Genomic DNA, 20,146 nt, shown 5'->3' on the forward strand with positions numbered 1-20,146 from the left:
TTTTTAAAAACTGAATCGGTTTCCTTAATCCATTCAAAAAGATAGATAGATATTACCACAGGTTTGAGAGCGTCTTGTCAGTCTTTGTTACTTGCAGCGTCTTTCCAGAGATCAAACTGTTTTTAAAGCAAACTGATACAAAAATCGTCCTGACAAAACAGGAAGGAATATGTGAGTTAAGAGTTGTTGACAGTACACACCACAAAGAAGAAAGTTCACAGCTGGACTGTACAGAATGAAACTGACATATGTTGAGTCTGCCCTCTCATAATAGTGAGCACAGTGCAACACTGACATGCCAGCACTCATACAAAAAGACAGAACAAAAACTCAAGACAAACTAATGATTCTTAAAATTTTAGACCCATCTGAAAATTGCCTTTTATTTTCAAACATTTTGAGAAATTGGTTTTAAAACAACTCTTAGAAGTCCTAAATAACAACAGTTTTGAGACATTTCTTGTTGTTTGCAAAATCTGGTTTCCACAAACAACATCTCAGTTAAGGACAACTAATCATTTATCATTGGCTACTGACTCTGGTCACTTCTGGTGCTGCTTGACCTTAGCCTAGCTTTTGACACCAATAATCATGTGACTTCAATGAGTAGACTACAAGATTGGGTATGCATTTCTGCTACACACCTGAACTGGTTTTCCTTCTATCTTTTAAACAAACAATGTCTGGTCTCAGTCGATTCTTTCATCTCTACTACTGCATAGACATCATGTGGTGTACCACAGGGCTCAATTCTTGGTCCACTTCTGTTTTCCCTGTACATACCCCTATAAGGTCAAATCATCAGTCATCATAACGTTTCATATTAAGTTAAGGTGATGAAACCCAATTATATCTATAAACCCACAACAAACTGGCTCCACTTCAAAGCTGTCTGATGTAAAAGACTGGATGTGAAAAAACTTTCTACAACTGAACTCTGACAAACAAGAAGTGCTTCTTATTGGTCCCAAGAATATTCAGAACCAGAACCAATCACTTCTTGAGTCACTTTTCCCAAATGTTAAAAGATTACAAAAGTAACGTAACAAGTAACTGATTCTATCTTTCTTTCATCAACTTAGTAACATCTCAAAGATCAGAGGTCAATTTTCTCTTATAACAACACAGAAACATTTTTTAAATAGAAAATTGTAAGTTTCTGCTTTGAAAAACGAATGTATTATTGACACATAACCGGATAAAAACCATCCGGTGAATACAGACATCTTACCCTTACATCCATCCAGTCTGTTGTTGACCCACCTCTGGAACATCACAGGCCCCCCAGTTGATCCATGAGCTTTTGTCTTATCCAACAAACAGTCCATTTAGTGTCAGACTGCAACACATCAGTTGAGACCCAGGAATCAACATGTTCTAAGAAACCTTTTGTGACTTTGAACCCCATCCGTCATCCTTCTCTCTAAACCTGCCCTCCCTCAGATTTCTTTTTACAAACTCAGAATAGTATTGTTTTCCTCTCACACAATTTCAGAGTTATATAATATTATAGTATTAACTATTACCACTTCTACTTTGTGTTTGTATAGATGGACACACATGAGGATTTATGGAAAGATAAAAAGGTTGTAAACACTGCATTTAAATAAACAGGGGCTGAAAAAAACAATCTTGATCTTGGCCTCGCTGATGGGAATGTGAGAACCTCCAGTGTGCAGGTCCATGCACAGGTGTAACAGTTCAAAATGCAAAGGGCTAGTAATAAAAAAGTTAAAATAAATATATATACATTAATAAATGTGGGTCGAGAAAACCATAAAGACGTGTATTTCTGTATCTATTTCATCATCCATTGTAAAAATAACATTTTGAGTCCTTCAAAGAATATAACTTCTTTTTCTTCTTTTTTTTTGTATGGGTTTTCAACGTAAAACTCAGTAGAGTTTATTACTTAATAAATCATCATTCAACTAAGTTATTAAGTGGGAATCTGGGGTTTTCATTTGAACCATTTTATTGTAACATTTTTTACTTTGACTCGGTATTAACTTTAAGCTCTGAAAATTACATTTAAACAACTTAGAAAATGAATTTGAATATGTAACATACAATAATAACTTATTTAATTATTTAGGGAGTTGCCATGAACTCAAACATGTGTGTGTTTGTGTGTGTGTTATGCTGAGTCGCTGGTTGAATATCAGTGCTAGGTCAGGGATTCCTGTGCACATTAGTGGCTGCAGGAGTTTGTTGGTGTGTGTGTGTGTGTGTGTGTGTGTGTGTGTGTGTGTGTGTGTGTTTGTGTGTGTGTGCGTGTGTGTGTGTGTGTGTGTGTGTGTGTGTGTGTGTGTGTGTGTGTGTGTGCGTGCGTGCGTGTGTGTGTGTGCGTGTGTGTGTGTGTGTGTGTGTGTGTGTGTGTGTGTGTGTGTGTGTGTGTGTGTGCTGCCAGCCCACCCCCTTTCTCTAAAACCCCTGTCCTATTCTCTCTCTCTCTCTCTCTCTCTCTCTCCTGTTCTCCCAGCATGGCTGCCAGATGGCTGCTATATGGACTCTCTCTTTCTACCTAGTCTGGCCTGCATGTTTGGCCCTGACCCCCCCTGCTGAGCTCCCTCATCCCCACAACCTGCCCCCTGAGCTGGGCTTGAACAGAAGTGATGGCAGCCTGTCTGTGGATCTGCCGCTGGCTCTGAGGGTTTTCAGCGTGGACTATCACCATGTGCAGGCTCCCTTTGAGATTGTGCTGTGGATCATGCTGGCCTCACTGGCCAAGCTGGGTAAGCTTTATTTGTCCTGATCACACATGAAAAGCCAACTTAAAATCATTTTATTGTGGAGGTTTCAAATCAGAAGTTAGCAAAAAAAAGTCTTTATCAGATATTTTATCAGTAACATAATCTATTTGGTTTTGGAAATCATTTAAATTTCTGGATTCTGTTTTTAAAAACAGTCCAGTTTAATACCCATTTATCCTTATAAAGGTAAAACAATATAAATAGGGAATAAAGGTCTAAACTGTCTTTATATTTAGAATAGATGAAGAGAATATTTAACTATATCCTTGTCTATGTAGCTGTATCAATAGAGAAAACAATCCTGAAGTTCAAAAAGTAAAATCTTTGTCTATCCTTCTCTTGTGTGTCTGACCTCCAGGTTTCCACTGGTCAGGTCGAGTCCCAGCTGTCGTCCCAGAGAGCTGTCTCCTCATCATGGTGGGCCTCCTGGTTGGAGGGGTGATCTACGGTGTCCGCCACTCAGCTCCTCCGACTCTCAGCGCTGATGCTTTCTTCCTCTTTCTGCTCCCGCCAATCGTCTTGGATGCAGGATACTTCTTACCAGGGAGGCTGTTCTTTGAAAACCTTGGCACCATACTCTGGTTGGTGTTCAATCAATGATTCAACTTTAATAAATGTGTTCATGCTTGAGCTTGTCTGTTGCAAAAAAATGTTGGTTAGGGATTTGAGTTTTTGTTTCAATGTTAGATTAGTCAAGGTCAAGATTCAATTCCTGGCTTGGTTTTCAAATAGCCTATCCTAATATAAAAAGTTGAAAAAGCATAAATGTACAACATATCTCACATTTTCAACCCAACTTCAAGACAATTGATAAAACCTTGAAATAGTCAGGAATATCAGGAATAATCAGGAATATTTTGGACGAAACACAAATATTAAAGTAAAAATAACAAAATTAATGTATTATGGTTTTTATAGCCATGTTAGCAGCTCGGCTCAAGGGATGGCATGTTCCACTGCTTTGGTCAAGACTGAGATTTCTCAACAACCACTAAATTAATTGCCATGTAATGTTTTGCTTTGATAATCTGGCGCTCCATAGTGCTGTTGCCAGGTCTAATGTCTCCAATATTTGATTAATGACCCGATGTTTTAGAAACTAGTGTAATACCTAACAATATATGCCTTTGTATAGCGCTTATAAGTAAATGTTAGCACACTACCAGACTACTCAGAGGGTTACCATGGTTAAAGAACGTGTTAATATCAGCATATTAACTTGTTATTGTCACTGGATCAGCTTTATGCTAACATACAGTTAGCATTCAGCTAAGTGAAAGTGGCCTTTATAGTGAAGAACCTACAGAAAATCATCAGCAGTAACCCTCCCCTCTATGGAGTGTTTGTTCATTTTTATTTCCCACATCTCTATACACAATCATTGGTTTAGCCTCACTACTCCCATCAACAATATTTCCATACAACTGTTATTAGTCAAAAGCTCTGATATATTTACTCTACACAATTGCAAAGAACCAAATAGCAGACAGCAGACAACGTTTTCCACCTGATGTTGAACTCTTTTTAGCATTTACATTCAGTGGAGAGCAGAGAACCAAAAGGAGAGTAAAGATTGTGTTGGACTAACATTCATCAGGTATCCAGATGCTAAATGGATGCTGATGTTTTTTTTTACTGTTTCATACCTGCTGAATGCGTAAACCAAGAACCGTTTAGTAATATGTATGCCATATAAACAAATGCATTAATGTATCAGCTTTGTTTTTAAAGCTAACTGTTCTTAATAAGTAACCAAACAATGGTAATCAGCAGGTTTCAGCAGAAATCCAAGAATGATATCCAAAACATCTTGCTTCAAATGGTTTATGTATTCTTCCTTGGTATCTTAAATGGTAAATGGACTTGAGCTTGTATAGCACTTTTCTGGTCTTATGACTACTCAAAGTGCTTTTACACCGCATGTCACACCTACACATTAACACATTCACACACTGATGGTAGCAGTTTCTATGAAAAGTGACCATCAGATGTAATTTGGGGTTAAGTGACATCAGACATATGGCAGCAGGAGCTGGGGAACGAAAGTCCGACTCTACCAACTGAGCCACAGCCTCCCCATCTTAACATTTATCATTAACTTGTCAAGTTGTCTTTTAAACTCTGCTGCCTCTGTTTTACACTTCTCCAGGTATGCAGTATTGGGAACCTTGTGGAACGTTCTGGGCATCGGCCTGTCACTGTACGGTGTGTGTCTTCTGGCCCCGGACTCTCTGGGAGATTTGTCTCTGCTTCACTGCCTGCTGTTTGGCTCTCTGATCGCTGCCGTCGATCCCGTCGCCGTGCTTTCTGTCTTCCAGGAGATGCACGTGAACGATCAGCTTCATATCCTGGTGTTTGGAGAGTCTCTGCTCAATGATGCCGTTACCGTGGTGAGGGGAGTGAGGTCACCGTGCTGGTCATAAAAAAAATGAAATAAACAATGATATTCTGTACATAATACGGTATCTTTCTTTCAGGTGCTCTACAAGTTGTTTGAGTCCTTTCTCCGTCTGCCCTCAGTGTCAGGGCTGGATGTGTTCCTAGGGGGGTGTAGGGTGGTGGTGGTGGGTCTGGGTGGCCTGTTTGTGGGCCTCTTCTTTGGCCTGGTGGCAGCCCTCACCTCACGGTTCACCTCCAGAGCCCAAGTCATCGCCCCGCTCTTTGTCTTCCTCTACTCTTACCTGTCCTACCTGACCTCAGAGATGCTGCACCTTTCTGGCATCATGGCGTAAGCACTGGTTATTTTATTCTTAATATCTTTTCCTAATGTTAAGCCCAGCAATATTTGATGCTGTTTTTATTTTTCTTCTTTCATCTTTTCGCAGCATTGTGACTTGTGCTGTGACCATGAAGCAGTATGTGGAGGCTAACGTGTCTGAGCGCAGCAACACCAGCATCCAGTACTTCCTGAAGATGTGGAGCAGCGTGAGTGAAACCCTGATCTTCATCTTCCTGGGCGTTTCCACGATACAGGACGTCCACATGTGGAGCTGGCCCTTTGTGTGCTCCACTCTGTTGCTCTGCCTCGTCTGGAGGGCCTCAGGTATACGCTCGAAAGATCTCCCACCAATGTACCAGCGATGGCTTGGAGTTTGATTAAAATAATGACATTGTCTTCCTCTGAAGGGGTTCTCCTGCTCACTGCTGTGGTTAACAAGCTGCGGAGAAACACGGTGACCTTTAGAGATCAGTTCATCATTGCCTACGGAGGCCTGAGAGGGGCAATCTGTTTCTCTCTCGTCTTCCTGATTGACGACTTCCCAAAGAAACGACTCTTCATTACAACCACCATCGTTGTCATCCTCTTCACTGTCTTTGTACAGGTGAGTATTTAACATACATTTTAAACCCTCTATAGTTCTCTTCACTGAGTTATTGTTAGTTTGTTGAGTTTGTTTGTTTGACTTCAGGGGATGACCATTAAGCCTCTTGTAGAGCTGCTGGATGTGAAGAGGAAGAAGAGAGCTCTGCCCACTGTCAGTGAGGAGATCCACAGCAGGGTGAGAGGTCAAGGTTCTCTTTATTATCAAGGTGCGAGAGGCCAATTTGTTTTGCAGTCAGCAATAAAATATATACTACCAGCAATCAGCATACCACATAGGAATGGACAATAAATAAATACATACATACATACATAGGATTACACTATAGGGAGGTGCTAGGCCTGCATTGTGGTCTTTAAGGAATACATTATTAGTATTAGGACATGGTTTATTCCAGGTGTAGTTTGTCAGCGTATCACTTGAATGGTAAGATTGTTCCATGTCTTTTTTAACACAATATCCATTGAGGTGAAACACGGTACACCACATCTGTTTGTGACATATACTTTGAATTACAATCTAATTTAAAAGCAAAAAAGCTCATCAATTTGTTTATTTAATTTTCATGCTTTTGGAATCATGCTGTTTCACATTGTGTGTGTGTGTGTGTCAAAATCATTTCCCAAAAGCATTACACACTAGAGTATAACAAGGGGTCTTCAAATGTACCCTTTACATATTCTCTATTCTCCACTTGATGTTTGTTTCAGAGTAAACGAGTACAATATGTTCTCCTCCATGAGAACAAACATGCAATATTAATTAGCTTATTTGAGTTCCTGTAAAATACATGAAATGGTCACCTTGCTCTGTAGCCTCTGTGAGTGAACAACAATCATTTCTACATTTGTGACGTCTTCTTTAATCCAAACATGAAAGGTTTTCTAATTTTTGTTGAATGTGCTGCATGGTCAAGAACAAACGACATGCTAAACATTTAAAATAATTTATAGAAAGGATTTGATTTGAATTGACAAATGTATCAATTGTATACTTACATTGTGTTTCCCTTTAGCTCATTGATCACCTGCTGGCAGGGATAGAGGATGTGGTTGGCTACTGGGGTCAGCACTACTGGAAAGATAAGTTAGTTTTTCATTTTTTACCTTTTACTTATCTTCTGTCCTCAGGTTTCTACCTATAAAAATGGGACCTGGAATCTCCAGTAGATGGCAGCAAATACCACATTCAAAAAGTCTCTTGTCCACAGTTGAGACTCCTAACTGGCTACTGTAGTGTATCTGATTTGTGTGTTTTTGTGTGTGTGTTTGTGATGCATGTGTGTTTTTATTTGAGGTTTGAGCAGTTCAACAGGAAGTACCTCCGTCGTTTCCTAATCCGTGAGGATAATCAGGCTAGCTCCAGCATCCTCAGAGTTTACCAGGAGCTGGAGAGAAGGGAGCAGAGAGGGGACGAGGAGGCACCATCAATGTGAGAACATGATTTCTTCTTAAAGCGCTCAGGGTCCAGAATTTAATGAAGGAAAGTCATATGATCACAGTCGTTCTCTTTGACGATTCAAATCCATATATAAAGAATTTCCATTAAGACTCTAAGTTTGTGAGGTTGCCTTCCAGCATTTTTGCATCTGTTTGCAAGTAAGAACCTGCAAAATGTTCACTTTTACTATGTAATGTCACAGGTGTCTTTATACTCAACACTTAAAAAATAACGCTTTTGAAAATTGATATGTGGCAGTCTTCAGGAAACCATTTTTTGCTGAGTGTGCATATATATTCACCCCCTTCTTAGAGTGGACCCTCGCTCCCACAGCCGCCCCCTCTTACCAGAGGAGATGGACAGCATCAGACGTATTCTCTCCAGAAACCTTCAAAACTTCAACAACAAGGTAAACTTCACAGCTTTGGTTTGCATTTTGTTTTATTAAGGAACGACTGAACATGCTCAACAGTCATGCACTTTCTCTCTTCTTCTTTGGGCTCATGTGTGTTGTCACTCCAGCAGACGCCAGCGTACAGCAGACACACTTTGCACCAGGACGCTAACAGGGACAGAGTGAGGAAGTCTCTACACAGACACCAGAGTCTGGGAGAGAGATACACCTTCACACAGGTGCTATAAGTAAACTCACAACTATACATGTGCCTATCATAATATTCCTGATTTGATTCACTTATTGTATTAAATAAAAAAAGATTAAGTTAGGCTATTCTGTTTTAGAGGCTTTAGCTCAAAACTGTGATAATCCATTTCCATCCTTGGGGCAAATAAGCAACCTTAAATTACCTTCAGATATATTCTGTTTGACTGTTGTGATCTCCTTTGAGCTGATTTCTATTCCTTATTTTCGTCACAGCACTTGATGAAAAGTAAGATATGTTTGTGACAGCATTTGAGTGTCACTCTTAAAAAAGTAAGATGATTTTGTGTCAAGAAAATAAAAAGTATCAGTGAGTTTAATGGAGCTCAATTTATTCATCCAGTTTATTAATTTGAAACAACTTCTAACAGGATGTAAAGTCCTCTTAAAGTGAAAATCACTCACTCAGTGTTCATTCTCCACTCTGTGATATGTTTTAATGTGTGCTTTTATTGTGACAGGTGGAGGAGGCAGAGTTCAGTGGCTCACATAGAGCAAGAAAGGGGCTCAGCAGGTCTCACACAGGTGAAGTTACTGTTAATTCAAATCCAGAAAAACATAAATTACACAAAATATGTAGATTCACCATTTGTTTTCTAACTTCTATCACAGACAAAGCACTCAAAGAAGCATTCATGTTGTGATGTTGTCGTGACTGTTGTGAAAACAGAAAATCCCTCATAACAGGATGGAGTATGGAACTAGACAATAAGTGATTCAAGCAATTTTTTACACAATTTAAATTCTGCTCTCCACTTCTGTATCGTCTTTCAACCTCTGTGTCCTTGCAAAGTGCAGGTGAAAACAAAGACATATGTCCCCAGGATAACAAAGTTTAAACCACAGAAGGAGCTAATACATTCAAAGTTTGCAGTGACAGTAGGAAACTTCCCTAAGGCGTCCCATATCTGACAGCAGTCACTGGCTTGTGCTGCTTAACGTTACATATCGCTAGTATGACATCATGACGTTTGTTCTTTGACCTTTAACATGTTTATACAAGGTTTTTACTGGTCTTTATATTTATAAAATAATGCTAATTTGAACTTTGGTCATCTTTTTTTCCCCCATTTTTGTTGTTGTTGTTGTTGTTGTTGTTGTTGTTGTTGTTGTTGTTGTTGTTGTTGTTGTTGTTGTTGTTGTCAAAGTGTTGATGTTGATGAACGCTGGTTGTGGGGCCCCCTGTGACATTTTGCCCAGGGCCCCCATAGAATCTAGAGTCGCCACTGCAGGTTGTCCGTTGTCTCCCTCTACTGTCTGATCTGTGACCTTGACATCTTAGGTTTGACTACCCTGACTTAGCTGCTCTTCTCTTGGCAGTGTGCTCCATTAGCCCGCTGGCTGTCCTCCAGGAACCATCAGTCCCAGCAGCCTCGGCTCGAACAACTATTCCAACATCTTCTCCTGCTGCCAGGGAGGAGCAGAGCGCTGCACAACACCAAACATCTGTGGGGGGAGCTACTAAAAAACAACTCAGCTTTGTTTTGGAGAACGAGAACCAGCAATGAGTAGAACCTTGGGAAAAAAAAAAAATGTTATTCAGAGAGTTGGGTAATTTCAGGCTCTATAAAGTGATGCCCTGTATTTATTAGCAATAGAGTTACGGATTTCAAGAGTGGTTGATAAAAGGCTTTGGCAATTTCACGATAGTATTTCAATTAAAACTGTTAAATGTATGAAATAATTCACCCTCTGGTTTATCATTCTGAGTGGTTGCCAGCTTCAATAAAGCTCCTTGATTTACCTCTGAAACACCTTCGCTGGAGGTTTGAGGGTCATTTGCGTCTCTGGTCTAATTTATTTTCAAAGTGGCGCTCAAAGTGTAACACCTACCCCAGAAATACCTTACAGTCATAAATACTGATACTCACTGTCTATTTAATAAGCACACACAGACCACTCATGCCTCTCCTTGTTTCCTTCATAAATGCTCAGCACAGTCCCAGTAATTTGACAAGGACAGGCTGACTGCCTCCTAAAATAACTTGTGTCCCCCCCCCGCCTGACCCCCTCAGTTACTGAAGCTTCTTTTCCTCCACAGCTCCCAGCATGCCGGGGAGTGGTCTGGGGAGGGGGGTGCAGGCTGTTTGCTTTGGGACTGGGGCAGAGGGCTGCAAAGTGGACACCAGTGAGGAGCTGAGGATCGACTGACCTGGAGAGAAAGAGCGCAGTAAACTGGAATTATGAGGGTGGGAGCAGCAACCTTGGCGGGGGGCATATTTGGAGTATTAGGGACTCTGTGTTTCTTCGTAGCTTTTGGTACAGACTATTGGCTGGTGGCCAGTGACAACTGTGGGCCGCATACATGGTCGACACAGACAACACTGACAGGCGATAAAGATGCCAATGGGACAGAGGTAGGACAGAAAACATTTGAATACACACTGTGTGCACTAACACAACCATATAAATCCTGCAGTCAGAATTACCAGAGATGTTCATAATAATCAACATGTTATGTTTGTCACTAAAACAACACATGCAAGAACCACAAAAAGACCAAAGAGGAACCGGATCATGACGTGTAGACAGTAGCTCGCACGCAAAACCACAAGAGGATATTTAAAGAGGTGACTGACACAGAAGTAAAGACTTTCACTTTAAACTTACTTTTAATTGAGTAATTGTCAATATGGGTTTGGTTCACAAAACAATAGATCCTAAACTTCTAACCATACAGACAATACATTTTATTTTAAATTAGACGCTCTATTTCTGGTAAAAGTGAATGTATTTCAAACTTCACAACCCAGTCTGTATCAAAGGATTTTTTATTTATGCATGAAAATACGATTCTTTAGCCACGCTGATATAAAGAGCGAAGCTTTGGGCTAAACACAAACGACAGCATGCTGACAGGCTGATGTGAGGAGGTGTTTACTTTGTTCACCATCTACATTTGGTTTTTTATTTGTATTTGCTGTTAAGTATACTTTTAAAAAGTACAACTAACTGACGTGAAAACATTTCATCAACAGTTGTTGAGGTATTTCATTCTGGACTGAAGAGGGCCACCCACCATGGTGACTTTTACCCTGGTGGTCCAGAAGGGAAGGTTTCTTTGCAACCCTTTTGCCTATTACTTTTGTGTACATTACCTTCATAGAAACAAAATCACCAGGGTTATTTTACCAGACTTTACAAAACTACACCTTTCAGACAACTCTTTCCACAGGCAGCACAGAATGCAGCAAAGTGTAAACTCATGTGAAATGCTCCTTCAGCTTCTAGTTTAGTCCTGTGCTACGTAGTTGAAAAAGTTCACAAAATGCAGAGTAAGGGATTTACTTCTAAAGCTAATCCCCCCGTGAACTCCTCCCCGACATCACAGCACAACAAAGTCTTTCATTTCCAATAAAAGAGGATGATTAAACTTGTGTTTTTCAGCGCCATCAATCATATTTTTGACAGGCAAATGGAGAGTATCACTCATGCGTGTTTCATAAGTTCCCCCTGAAAACCCCACAAACGAGCAGGCCATAATCAGAACCACGTTTGATGCCATAGCGCCGCTGAAGTACAGAACCACACAGAGCAAAGCTGACGGAGAGGTTCATCCATCCACAGAAACTCGAGTGTCCATCTCTTTGTTTATTTTTCTGATGTCAGTCTGTCTCTCTTTCTCATTTTAGATCCAATTAGTGGAAACCATCACCGCTTCTCCTCCAACACTAACTCTGCACCACGAGGGCTTCTTCTGGAGGTGTGTGTTTCAGGTGGAGCCCACGGCACATGCGGTCCTTGCCACTCTCTTCAGTATGTATGTGGGCAAAAAAGTTTTGGTTGGGGCTTGTCCAATGTGTTGCATGTCTTTGACTTAGACACATGGTGTGCATGACATGCTTACAAGTGGAGGAAAGAAAAATGACTATCATTTGGATAGTTGACAGAAAATATTCAGGACGGGAGAAAGAGGAATGTGGTTTCATGTGTTTCAGTGTATTAGTGTATGATGTGTTTTGGCTTTCTGTAATCTTGCTTCATGTGGTGTTTCTTATTTTCCATGTTTTCTTTCATTGACAGTACATCATATAATTTACATTTCTAGTTTCAGAACCCTTTCAAGCTTGTTCTGAATCCTATATATAAATATATGTATATCTAGATCTTTTATATCTTTTCTTTTTTTGTGCATAGCAAACCAGCCAGAATCCAAGGTCTGTATCCATGGTTACCTCTTCCCTCTGCCTGTTGCACTTGGACAGGTGCCTCATCCAAGCTATGATGCTACAGCAGGTAATGCACTCACTCACAAACCAGCAAACAAATGACAAACCTAATACATTTATCACGCACATTAAACCAAACTGACAATCCACATTTGAATATTTACAGAGACAATTACAAATAGTTCTTCAATGAACACATTATACACAAACAGTGAGACGCTGCAGGGTCATCTACATGATTGGGAGAAACTTTTTACTTCATTGCTCATGCAAACAAGGGTCAAAGAGTTTCAGAAATACTGAGGTTATGAGTCAAGTTTTTCTGTGTAAGCCCCAAGCAGCAACCTCTGGTGTTGAAAATGAAGCCAATGCTGAAGTGTAAAATCCTGCAGTTTATGGAGTGTCTGCTTGAGGCTGTCTCCAAGAGCCCCGGAAGTCACAAACACACCACATTCATGAAAGACCGTTTTAACAGAAGACACATCCGGTTTGATTTAATGAACGATACGTGTTATCCATAGTTAGGTACGAAGCTGACCTGATTAACAACGTGTTGTCAGGAGGCTTAAGAGCGGCTACCCGCCTCAGCTCCAGCTCTCAACCTGTCGTTAGGCTGACTGAAAGTTAGGCTGAGACAGGATTTCCAGAATGGCGGCTGCTGCTGATGAGCCCCCTGCAATAACAGATGGCTGATGTCACTCAGGCTTCCTCCATCAATATTTACAGTCTATGGTAACCTCCTTTAGAGAATACATTTCGGGGTGTACATTTACACTCTGTAGTGCCTCTTTGTGAAGAGTAACATGGGGGGATTGATATCAATCTTAAATCATGATAAAGAAGTCTTAAACCTTGAATCTGCTCATATAATAAATGCTGTTAGCCTAGCTTAGCAAAATAACTGCAAGTCAGGATGTATGGCTAGCCAAGTTCTTTCTGAAAGTGAAAAATTACACCTATCATCACCTCTTATGATCACATATTCACAAATTATACTGCTTGTCATTCACCCAGCGAGTCCAGTGATTATCTTCTGTTAAAACCTGCTGAATAAAACAATACTCTAATATTTACCTTATTCTGGGCTAAAAGCTAAAAAAAGTAATTCAACTAATGTCAAACTATTTCTGTATATTCTGTAAACTTCCTACAGAGTGTTAAAATTCCTTAAATTAACAAAAACATAGAAGGAACATGCTGTCACTATCATGGATTATAGTAACCCATGTGCTACAGTTGTCTTCGGAGAGAAGTTAGTGCTCTGATGGTGACCTGGTTTTATTTCTCGCAGTGTTCCGAGGTTTCTGGACCGTGCTGATAATCCTTGGCCTGGTTGCAGCTCTCACTGGAGGCTTCCTCTTGGTCTGTGGTGTTCCCTTCATCAGCCACAAGCTGTACAAGCTGGGTGGTGCTTTCCTCATTGCTGCTGGTAAAATATAGCCCTATGTGTGCATGGGTGGAGTTCATATCATTCATCTGCAGAGTTATATATGTGAGTGTACAGACACAAACACATGTCGCTGTCAGCTGTTAATACCTGTCACATGACAAACACATATCCAACACACAGAGCAGCAGATGTCACTCTGCAACACTGTCTCTATAACAACAGCAGGTTTAAACAGCGCTACCGTGGTAACAGTAGAGATGGGTAGGAGCTGCATTCCTCTGGTGTTACTCACAGTGATAGTCTCTCTGATACTCTCTCTGTCGCTCTCCAGCCTGCCTGTTCCTGTTCATACTTCTGCTCTTCGTCCTGTGGATGGAGGTGACGGAGGTGAGGCGCTACGTCATGCAGGAGAGAGGCGAGGCCTGCCCGGATGCAAAGGTGTCGGTCCTCTATGGTCTGTCATTCATGGTGGCAGCTGCTGGCGTGCCTCTGGAGCTCATCTCGGGGATGGTCTTCATGCTGGTGGCCCGTGCGCTGCGTGCCAGCAAGTGAGCCTTCCACTTGCCCCGCCGGGTTAAGAAAAGACTGACCTTTCTATGTCCTGCACGGGGACTCAGCTGCACATTTGTGGGATGTAAATACTGTCTGTAACGACATGGTCGATATCACAGCACCACCCTTTGGGCAGTCTGAGACACCTAATTAGTTTATTTGTTTCTATAACTGTCTTCACTTGATTTTTTATAAATATCATAAATGATTATAGATAAAATACCACAATGAGTCAGTGTTAGATTTAAATTGATTAATTGTATTAGACAGAGTAATATACAGTGTATTGTGCTGAGACTGTTTTTTGTAACAATGGTAAAAATATTTCTTCTACTAAATTATATCCATGCTGTCATTCTTCTTATTTTCATTTCGATTGGTGCAGCTACATTTAGAGAGCTGAAGATGAGACATATCTGTGTAGGTTCTCAGTCAACCAGGTCATGGTAAATCAATGCCTGATCCAACGGCAACTGGACTGAGAAGAAGAGAAATGTATGGATGAACCAGCTGTGTCCCCTGTCCTGATTTTGGCACGTGATCAAAGTGAGCTAGCTGGAGCAGAGTGAGGTAGGAGGGATGACTGGCTGGACGGACTCGAGACAGAAAGAGTAGGTTTGATAGAGGGTGGGGGAGGGGGTGGAACAGGAGAGGGGCTGGATATAGGGGGGGATAGAGAATGAATTGAAGCCTGTAGGGGGGCACAAGGGGGCTTTGAGAAATGAACAGCTGTTTGTGGGTTTGGTTGGTGTACAGCAGGCCAGCCACCTGCCTCCATTACCCCCGTCACATTTCACTCCCTTGTTGAAATCCTAATGCTTTCTCCTTTTTTAATGCTTACAGGACTTTAAAGTCAGACATTCAAACGCCCCTACTCTAATAGATAATCCACTGACAGTCATCCATCGCACACAGAAACAAAAAGACCCATTCTATCCTTTCTTCGCTGTTATCCGAATGGAAGCGCAGACTTGCGATAGCATCGTAACGGCCACAATATTAGATCATTCTCCTTTTTCATCGGTGTGAATGGGCAGCGTGTGGAGACAAGCGGGAGGACTCTCAATCACACATATCAGCTTTCATCCGCTTTACTGAGAAGCGGGAGTCTACGAGGAGGTGGGGGGAGGAGGGCACATTTACTTCAAAGATATAATTCATCAAACACATAATATATAATCAGTCACAAACACACACACACTTGTGATTATAAAACTACCCTGAAGACCACAAAGCTGATCATATATTGTACATGTAGTGTATATTTACTACACACACAGCTGATCGTACATGTGACTTCTGTAAGAAAGTAAACGTTAGGGTGTAACACTGTAATACGGCACCATAGCCATTAAATGCCAAAGGTCAACTGGGTTTACTGTGTCGCCTGTGATGTCAGAGGATACCCTCAAACTTTTGCAAAGTGTAGACGTGTGTTTTTTTATGTTTGTGATGAAAACTATAAATCAAAATCACAGTCATAAAAAGCCTATTTAGATTATTTGCTGTCTTATAGGTAAATGTTGAACAAACAGGGTTAATGTACAATGGATTATACTTTAATGAGTGTTTTTATTAACAAGTTACATAAAATAAAGATGTATGAACGTTTATCTCAAGGAAGAATATCTCAGCCTGTGTCTGGTATCACAAACTAACAGACCTTATAAGCAGCTAATGATCATATTTAATATCACGGTTAACAACCACAAGGAAAACACAACACTCCTGATTTGCAAAACCTGCCAGAAACACAAACGGACAAAAGCACAAATAAGGTCAATAATCAGAGCAGTCAGAGTAGATTTTCTGTTTTATTCATCTCAGATATTTTTGTCACCCCTCCCCCTTTAAACATGCAGTAAATGACATTCTTATATGTTTAAAGTAAATATAATAATAACCTGAACTTTAGCATTTTCTTCATTTAACAATGTGTCATTTAAAATTCCAGTCTATTCTGAGGAGACTTTAAAATCTGGATCATTCTGAGAAGTCAGAAAAATTTTCATATGATGTAAAAAATATTCATATACTGTATATTTTAATTAATAAAGACTGAAAACAACAGACCTATACATGTGTAAACAGCCTGTGCATGAACAGTGAAATTGAGCACTCATAGAATCATTTTCAAAAACGTAAGTGAGGAAAGACATAAAGTGAACGTGAGCTTTCTTCAGCTGATAAAGTGCAGTTCAAACTATTGATTATAACTCAAACAGGAACAACAGCACTGAAAAGAGGGCTCATTGAAGTGAATGGAGTTAAAGTGACAGTGGATGTCAGAAAGAGAAAAAAGGAAAGTGTTCAGGTGAAACCATTTGTTGTAACACACACTGAGTCGTACCACTGGTGCATTAGTCAGCACTGTTACCTTACTGCACACGTATCGGTAAAGGAGCCTCGCTCCTGAAGACTTTACACCACGGCTGGGTAACTCTGGTCACTAAGAAGAATCTGATCCTCACTGCCAGACAGACAAATTGTTACAAATTGTAAGAATCTCTCAATTAAACATAATTACTCATGATTTAACTAAAAGAAACAAAACCATATATTTAATAAGAATTACATTTAACAAATATTAGCTCAAATGCAAATAGTCAAACTTCATTTAATGAGCTAGATACAGAATTCAAGAATTGAACAGTTATCAAAGCTTATTTCACTTTTCCCCCAAATGCATTTAGTAACACTTCAAACAAGAGTTTTACAGAAACATTAAGAGTGAACAGTTAGTAACTATTTTATGGCAAAAAAAACTAAAACATAAGCCGGTAATTACAGATCACAAGTCACCATGCGTCTTTGTGCATGGTGTTGTATTGGCAACTCTGGTTGCGATTCCTTTGTGGCGTGTCATTCATGTTTGCAATCTCTGATGTTCTTGTGGGCCACACTGAGGAGGGTGGGTCGCATGTGGCCCCCGGGCCGCCAGTTGCCCACCCCTGTTTTACTCCCTTAGTGAACCTTTTTAAACTACCAGAGAGGACTACGTCAAAGGTACAGTCTCAACCAGCACGGGGTTAATGAGAAGCCAGTGGTGTAATGTCACTAACTCTCCTTGTAGCTCAGTTTGGGACTCTCTTACCCACTACAGTCCAGGACGCCTCCCATTGGACCGTTCAGTGAAGCAGCTTTGTATTGCTGGTTTTGAAGTTGTTGAGACACAAACATGCAGTAAAGAGTGAACTATTCCCTTTCTTTGAGCCTCACCAGTCAGGACATACGTACAAGTTGGCGGCCCCTGTTTCTAAATTCATGGGGTCTTTGAGTCTTTTTGGTTAAACCTCAGAGGATTATGAAGATGCTCAAAATGTAGATTTGTAGGTGAAATTATTTATTTTCTAATAGAGCCAGTAAAGCAGTTAAAAAGATTATACGAAGGCCACACTTTTAAAATGGCTTCATATGTAGGACTGTTTAAAGTATATGTTTCTCTTAGCAGTACAGCTTCTCTAAACAGGGGCGGTGCTGACGGTATGCATGTACAACATTTACTATTAATAAATACATTGGAAACCACAATAAAATAGGCCAAACTATACCTAACAGAAATAAGGCAAGTCGTTGTTGACTCTCATAGAAAAATAAAAAAGAAGCAGCTTCTTTTGTCTCTGAAGGGACTTTAGTAGACTTGTGTTAGGGTCGTCTCTGTCTGCTCTGGATGGAGCATGTAGTCCAGGGAGATCTCACTGTCTAACCTAACTGTCTAATTATTAGACATTATTAACATTTCATAAGTCTAACAACTCTCGCCATGTTTTCTTTTCATGTGTTTTACATATAGGCTATGTCTTGTATATATTGCTTGGGGTTTCATTTATTTTTGGATTACAAAGTTTTAGACAGTTTTCTTCCTCATTCTGTATGTGTCCATTATTCTATATCAGTGTTAAAAAAAGCTTCTTCTTCAAGGTGTCCTGTCAACGACTCCACATCTATATATAACTCTCGTCCTAGCATTACTACATTCAACCAGCAGAGGGCTCTCCAGCTCTCCTCTTCAAGAAGAAAACCTCTCACGCGAGGATGGACGGAGGGAGAACATGAGAGGGGGAAGTGAACGGAGAGGAAAGGAAAGTGAAGGAGAGGAAAGTAAAGGAAGCAATTACTGAGCCGAGTACTGAGCTAGAACCCCGGCTTGTTCAGCGACTGTAGCTCTTCCTAATCATAGTTAATTAACTCTTACGTCTCCTCCCCTGTCATCCACAACAATGGAAACACACTATCACTTCATTTATGGAAGAAATAATCTCGCACTTGAAGTGTCAGCAATTATGGCGTTAATGTTATGCATATGGCATGGCGAGCATCATGTGAATAAAGACATGACATGATAATAAAGTAATAAATGCTTTGCAAATTAACCCCAACAGACCCAAAGAACCCAAAGAGCACACGTCTTGTTGATTAGGGGTAATGAGTGTGTATTGCATGTTTCTGTGTGTGTGTATGTATAATGCCTACATCTGTATTTTTCAGGCATGGTGGCATTATACGCTGCAAATTGACCACTATTTGCTTAAGGTTTGTGACATGTCGGACAGCAAACAGCAGGATGTGGCCTCACACGAGGTAAGGGAAATTTAACCCTATGTGGACCCCTTACCTCTCTGACCACCTGGACTGAATACTGGTGGGCTCTAATCCAGTAAGAGAGGGGGATACTCTTAGTAAGAGCTCTTTACTTCCATTCTCTAACCCGCTAACTCTACTGGTGAGCCGATTACCTGCTCTGTGTGTGAGCCACAGGCCACCAGACCCCGAGCATGGCTCTTTTGTGTATGTGTGTGTGTGTGTGTGTGTGTGTGTGTGTGTGTGCATGTAAGCTGGGCCAGACGGTAACAGTTCTTCCCTGATAAAGGTTTTTTTTCTCCTGTCAACAATGACAGATAATAAGTGCTGATATGAAAGAATAGAAAGCCTTATGGCATCACTCTTGCTTTTATTGTTTCTTTTGTTACACCAAAAATCCCTATGAACCCCCCTCCAAACACACACACTTATGTACACACAGGCTGCTAATCTGTATTTTGCACGGTAGTTGAGGTGAGGAGGGAGCAGTTTCGGCGATAAAGAAGAGTTGCTATGAGTGTGTTTCTTTTCTAATTTTGTATACAATGTGTTATTATTAATTCAAACTTAACTCCCCCTTAAACCCCCCCATGCACACACACACACACACACACACACACACACACACACACACACGCACGCACGCACGCATGCACTGTTTGTGCAGACATATCATGTCTCAGACAGTCAGAGCTCCTGCCTCTAATTAACCTCATAAAGACAGGATCATTTACACAAACATTTGATGATAGCAGGAGGGAAACAGCAAGAGGTGTGTGTGTGTGTCTGTGTGAGTGGCTGATATCTACACAACACACAACCTCCGCAACAGAGCAAGGCATAAGAAAACAGTCAGTTCATACTGAGGGATAAATGCTAAAATATAATGTTGAATCAAAAGTTGCTGATTATTCAGCAGATGTTTCTGTTGCTAAATAAAAACATTGAAATCTCACTTTTAAGTTTCTCTTGTATGTAGCATTGAGTAAAGACGTACTGTATGAAGCATGCAAAGGAACAGTTTGTCTTCACATTTTGCAGTCAAATGATGAAGAGTTTTGTGGTGAGGTTCAGATAGAAGCTATGTCAAAGTGAAGTTCTGGGTGCTGCTTTCCTCACTCACCACACTCTGCCACTCTGAAAACTTGTACACCATATACTTGATTCATGGATTCTTCTTTTTTGGAGTATGTTAAAAGTTAAGCTTTGTTTTTTTAAGTGCATAGCCTATTGGATTATCCAGCTGCAGACAGTTTTTATAACTTTCTGTAACACAA

At 40.5% G+C, this 20,146-nt stretch overlaps 2 protein-coding genes across 3 annotated transcripts; both read left to right on the forward strand.

Annotated features, from left to right (window-relative positions):
- Positions 1-2,462: 2,462 nt before the first annotated feature.
- Positions 2,463-9,976, forward strand: LOC132982422 (sodium/hydrogen exchanger 2-like). 2 transcript variants are annotated; one of them, XM_061048907.1, is made up of 13 exons: positions 2,463-2,735; positions 3,112-3,334; positions 4,903-5,143; positions 5,231-5,481; positions 5,579-5,796; positions 5,880-6,076; positions 6,164-6,253; positions 7,092-7,162; positions 7,373-7,507; positions 7,829-7,925; positions 8,039-8,149; positions 8,639-8,702; positions 9,498-9,976. In XM_061048907.1, exons 1-13 carry the CDS (start codon positions 2,495-2,497, stop codon positions 9,683-9,685), a joined length of 2,127 nt encoding a protein of 708 aa, XP_060904890.1. In that variant the 5' UTR covers positions 2,463-2,494; the 3' UTR covers positions 9,686-9,976. The 2 variants fall into 2 exon arrangements, with proteins under 2 accessions (XP_060904890.1, XP_060904891.1); XM_061048908.1 differs by having other exon boundaries at positions 8,042-8,149.
- A 288-nt stretch (positions 9,977-10,264) lies between these two features.
- Positions 10,265-14,628, forward strand: LOC132982423 (transmembrane protein 182-like). The gene is made up of 5 exons (XM_061048909.1): positions 10,265-10,534; positions 11,810-11,933; positions 12,315-12,413; positions 13,638-13,775; positions 14,068-14,628. The coding sequence occupies exons 1-5, from the start codon at positions 10,361-10,363 to the stop codon at positions 14,286-14,288; spliced, it is 756 nt and encodes a 251-aa protein (XP_060904892.1). The 5' UTR covers positions 10,265-10,360; the 3' UTR covers positions 14,289-14,628.
- Positions 14,629-20,146: the final 5,518 nt, after the last annotated feature.

This window comes from Labrus mixtus, chromosome 10, assembly GCF_963584025.1.
Source record: "Labrus mixtus chromosome 10, fLabMix1.1, whole genome shotgun sequence".
Taxonomy (NCBI): domain Eukaryota; kingdom Metazoa; phylum Chordata; class Actinopteri; order Labriformes; family Labridae; genus Labrus; species Labrus mixtus.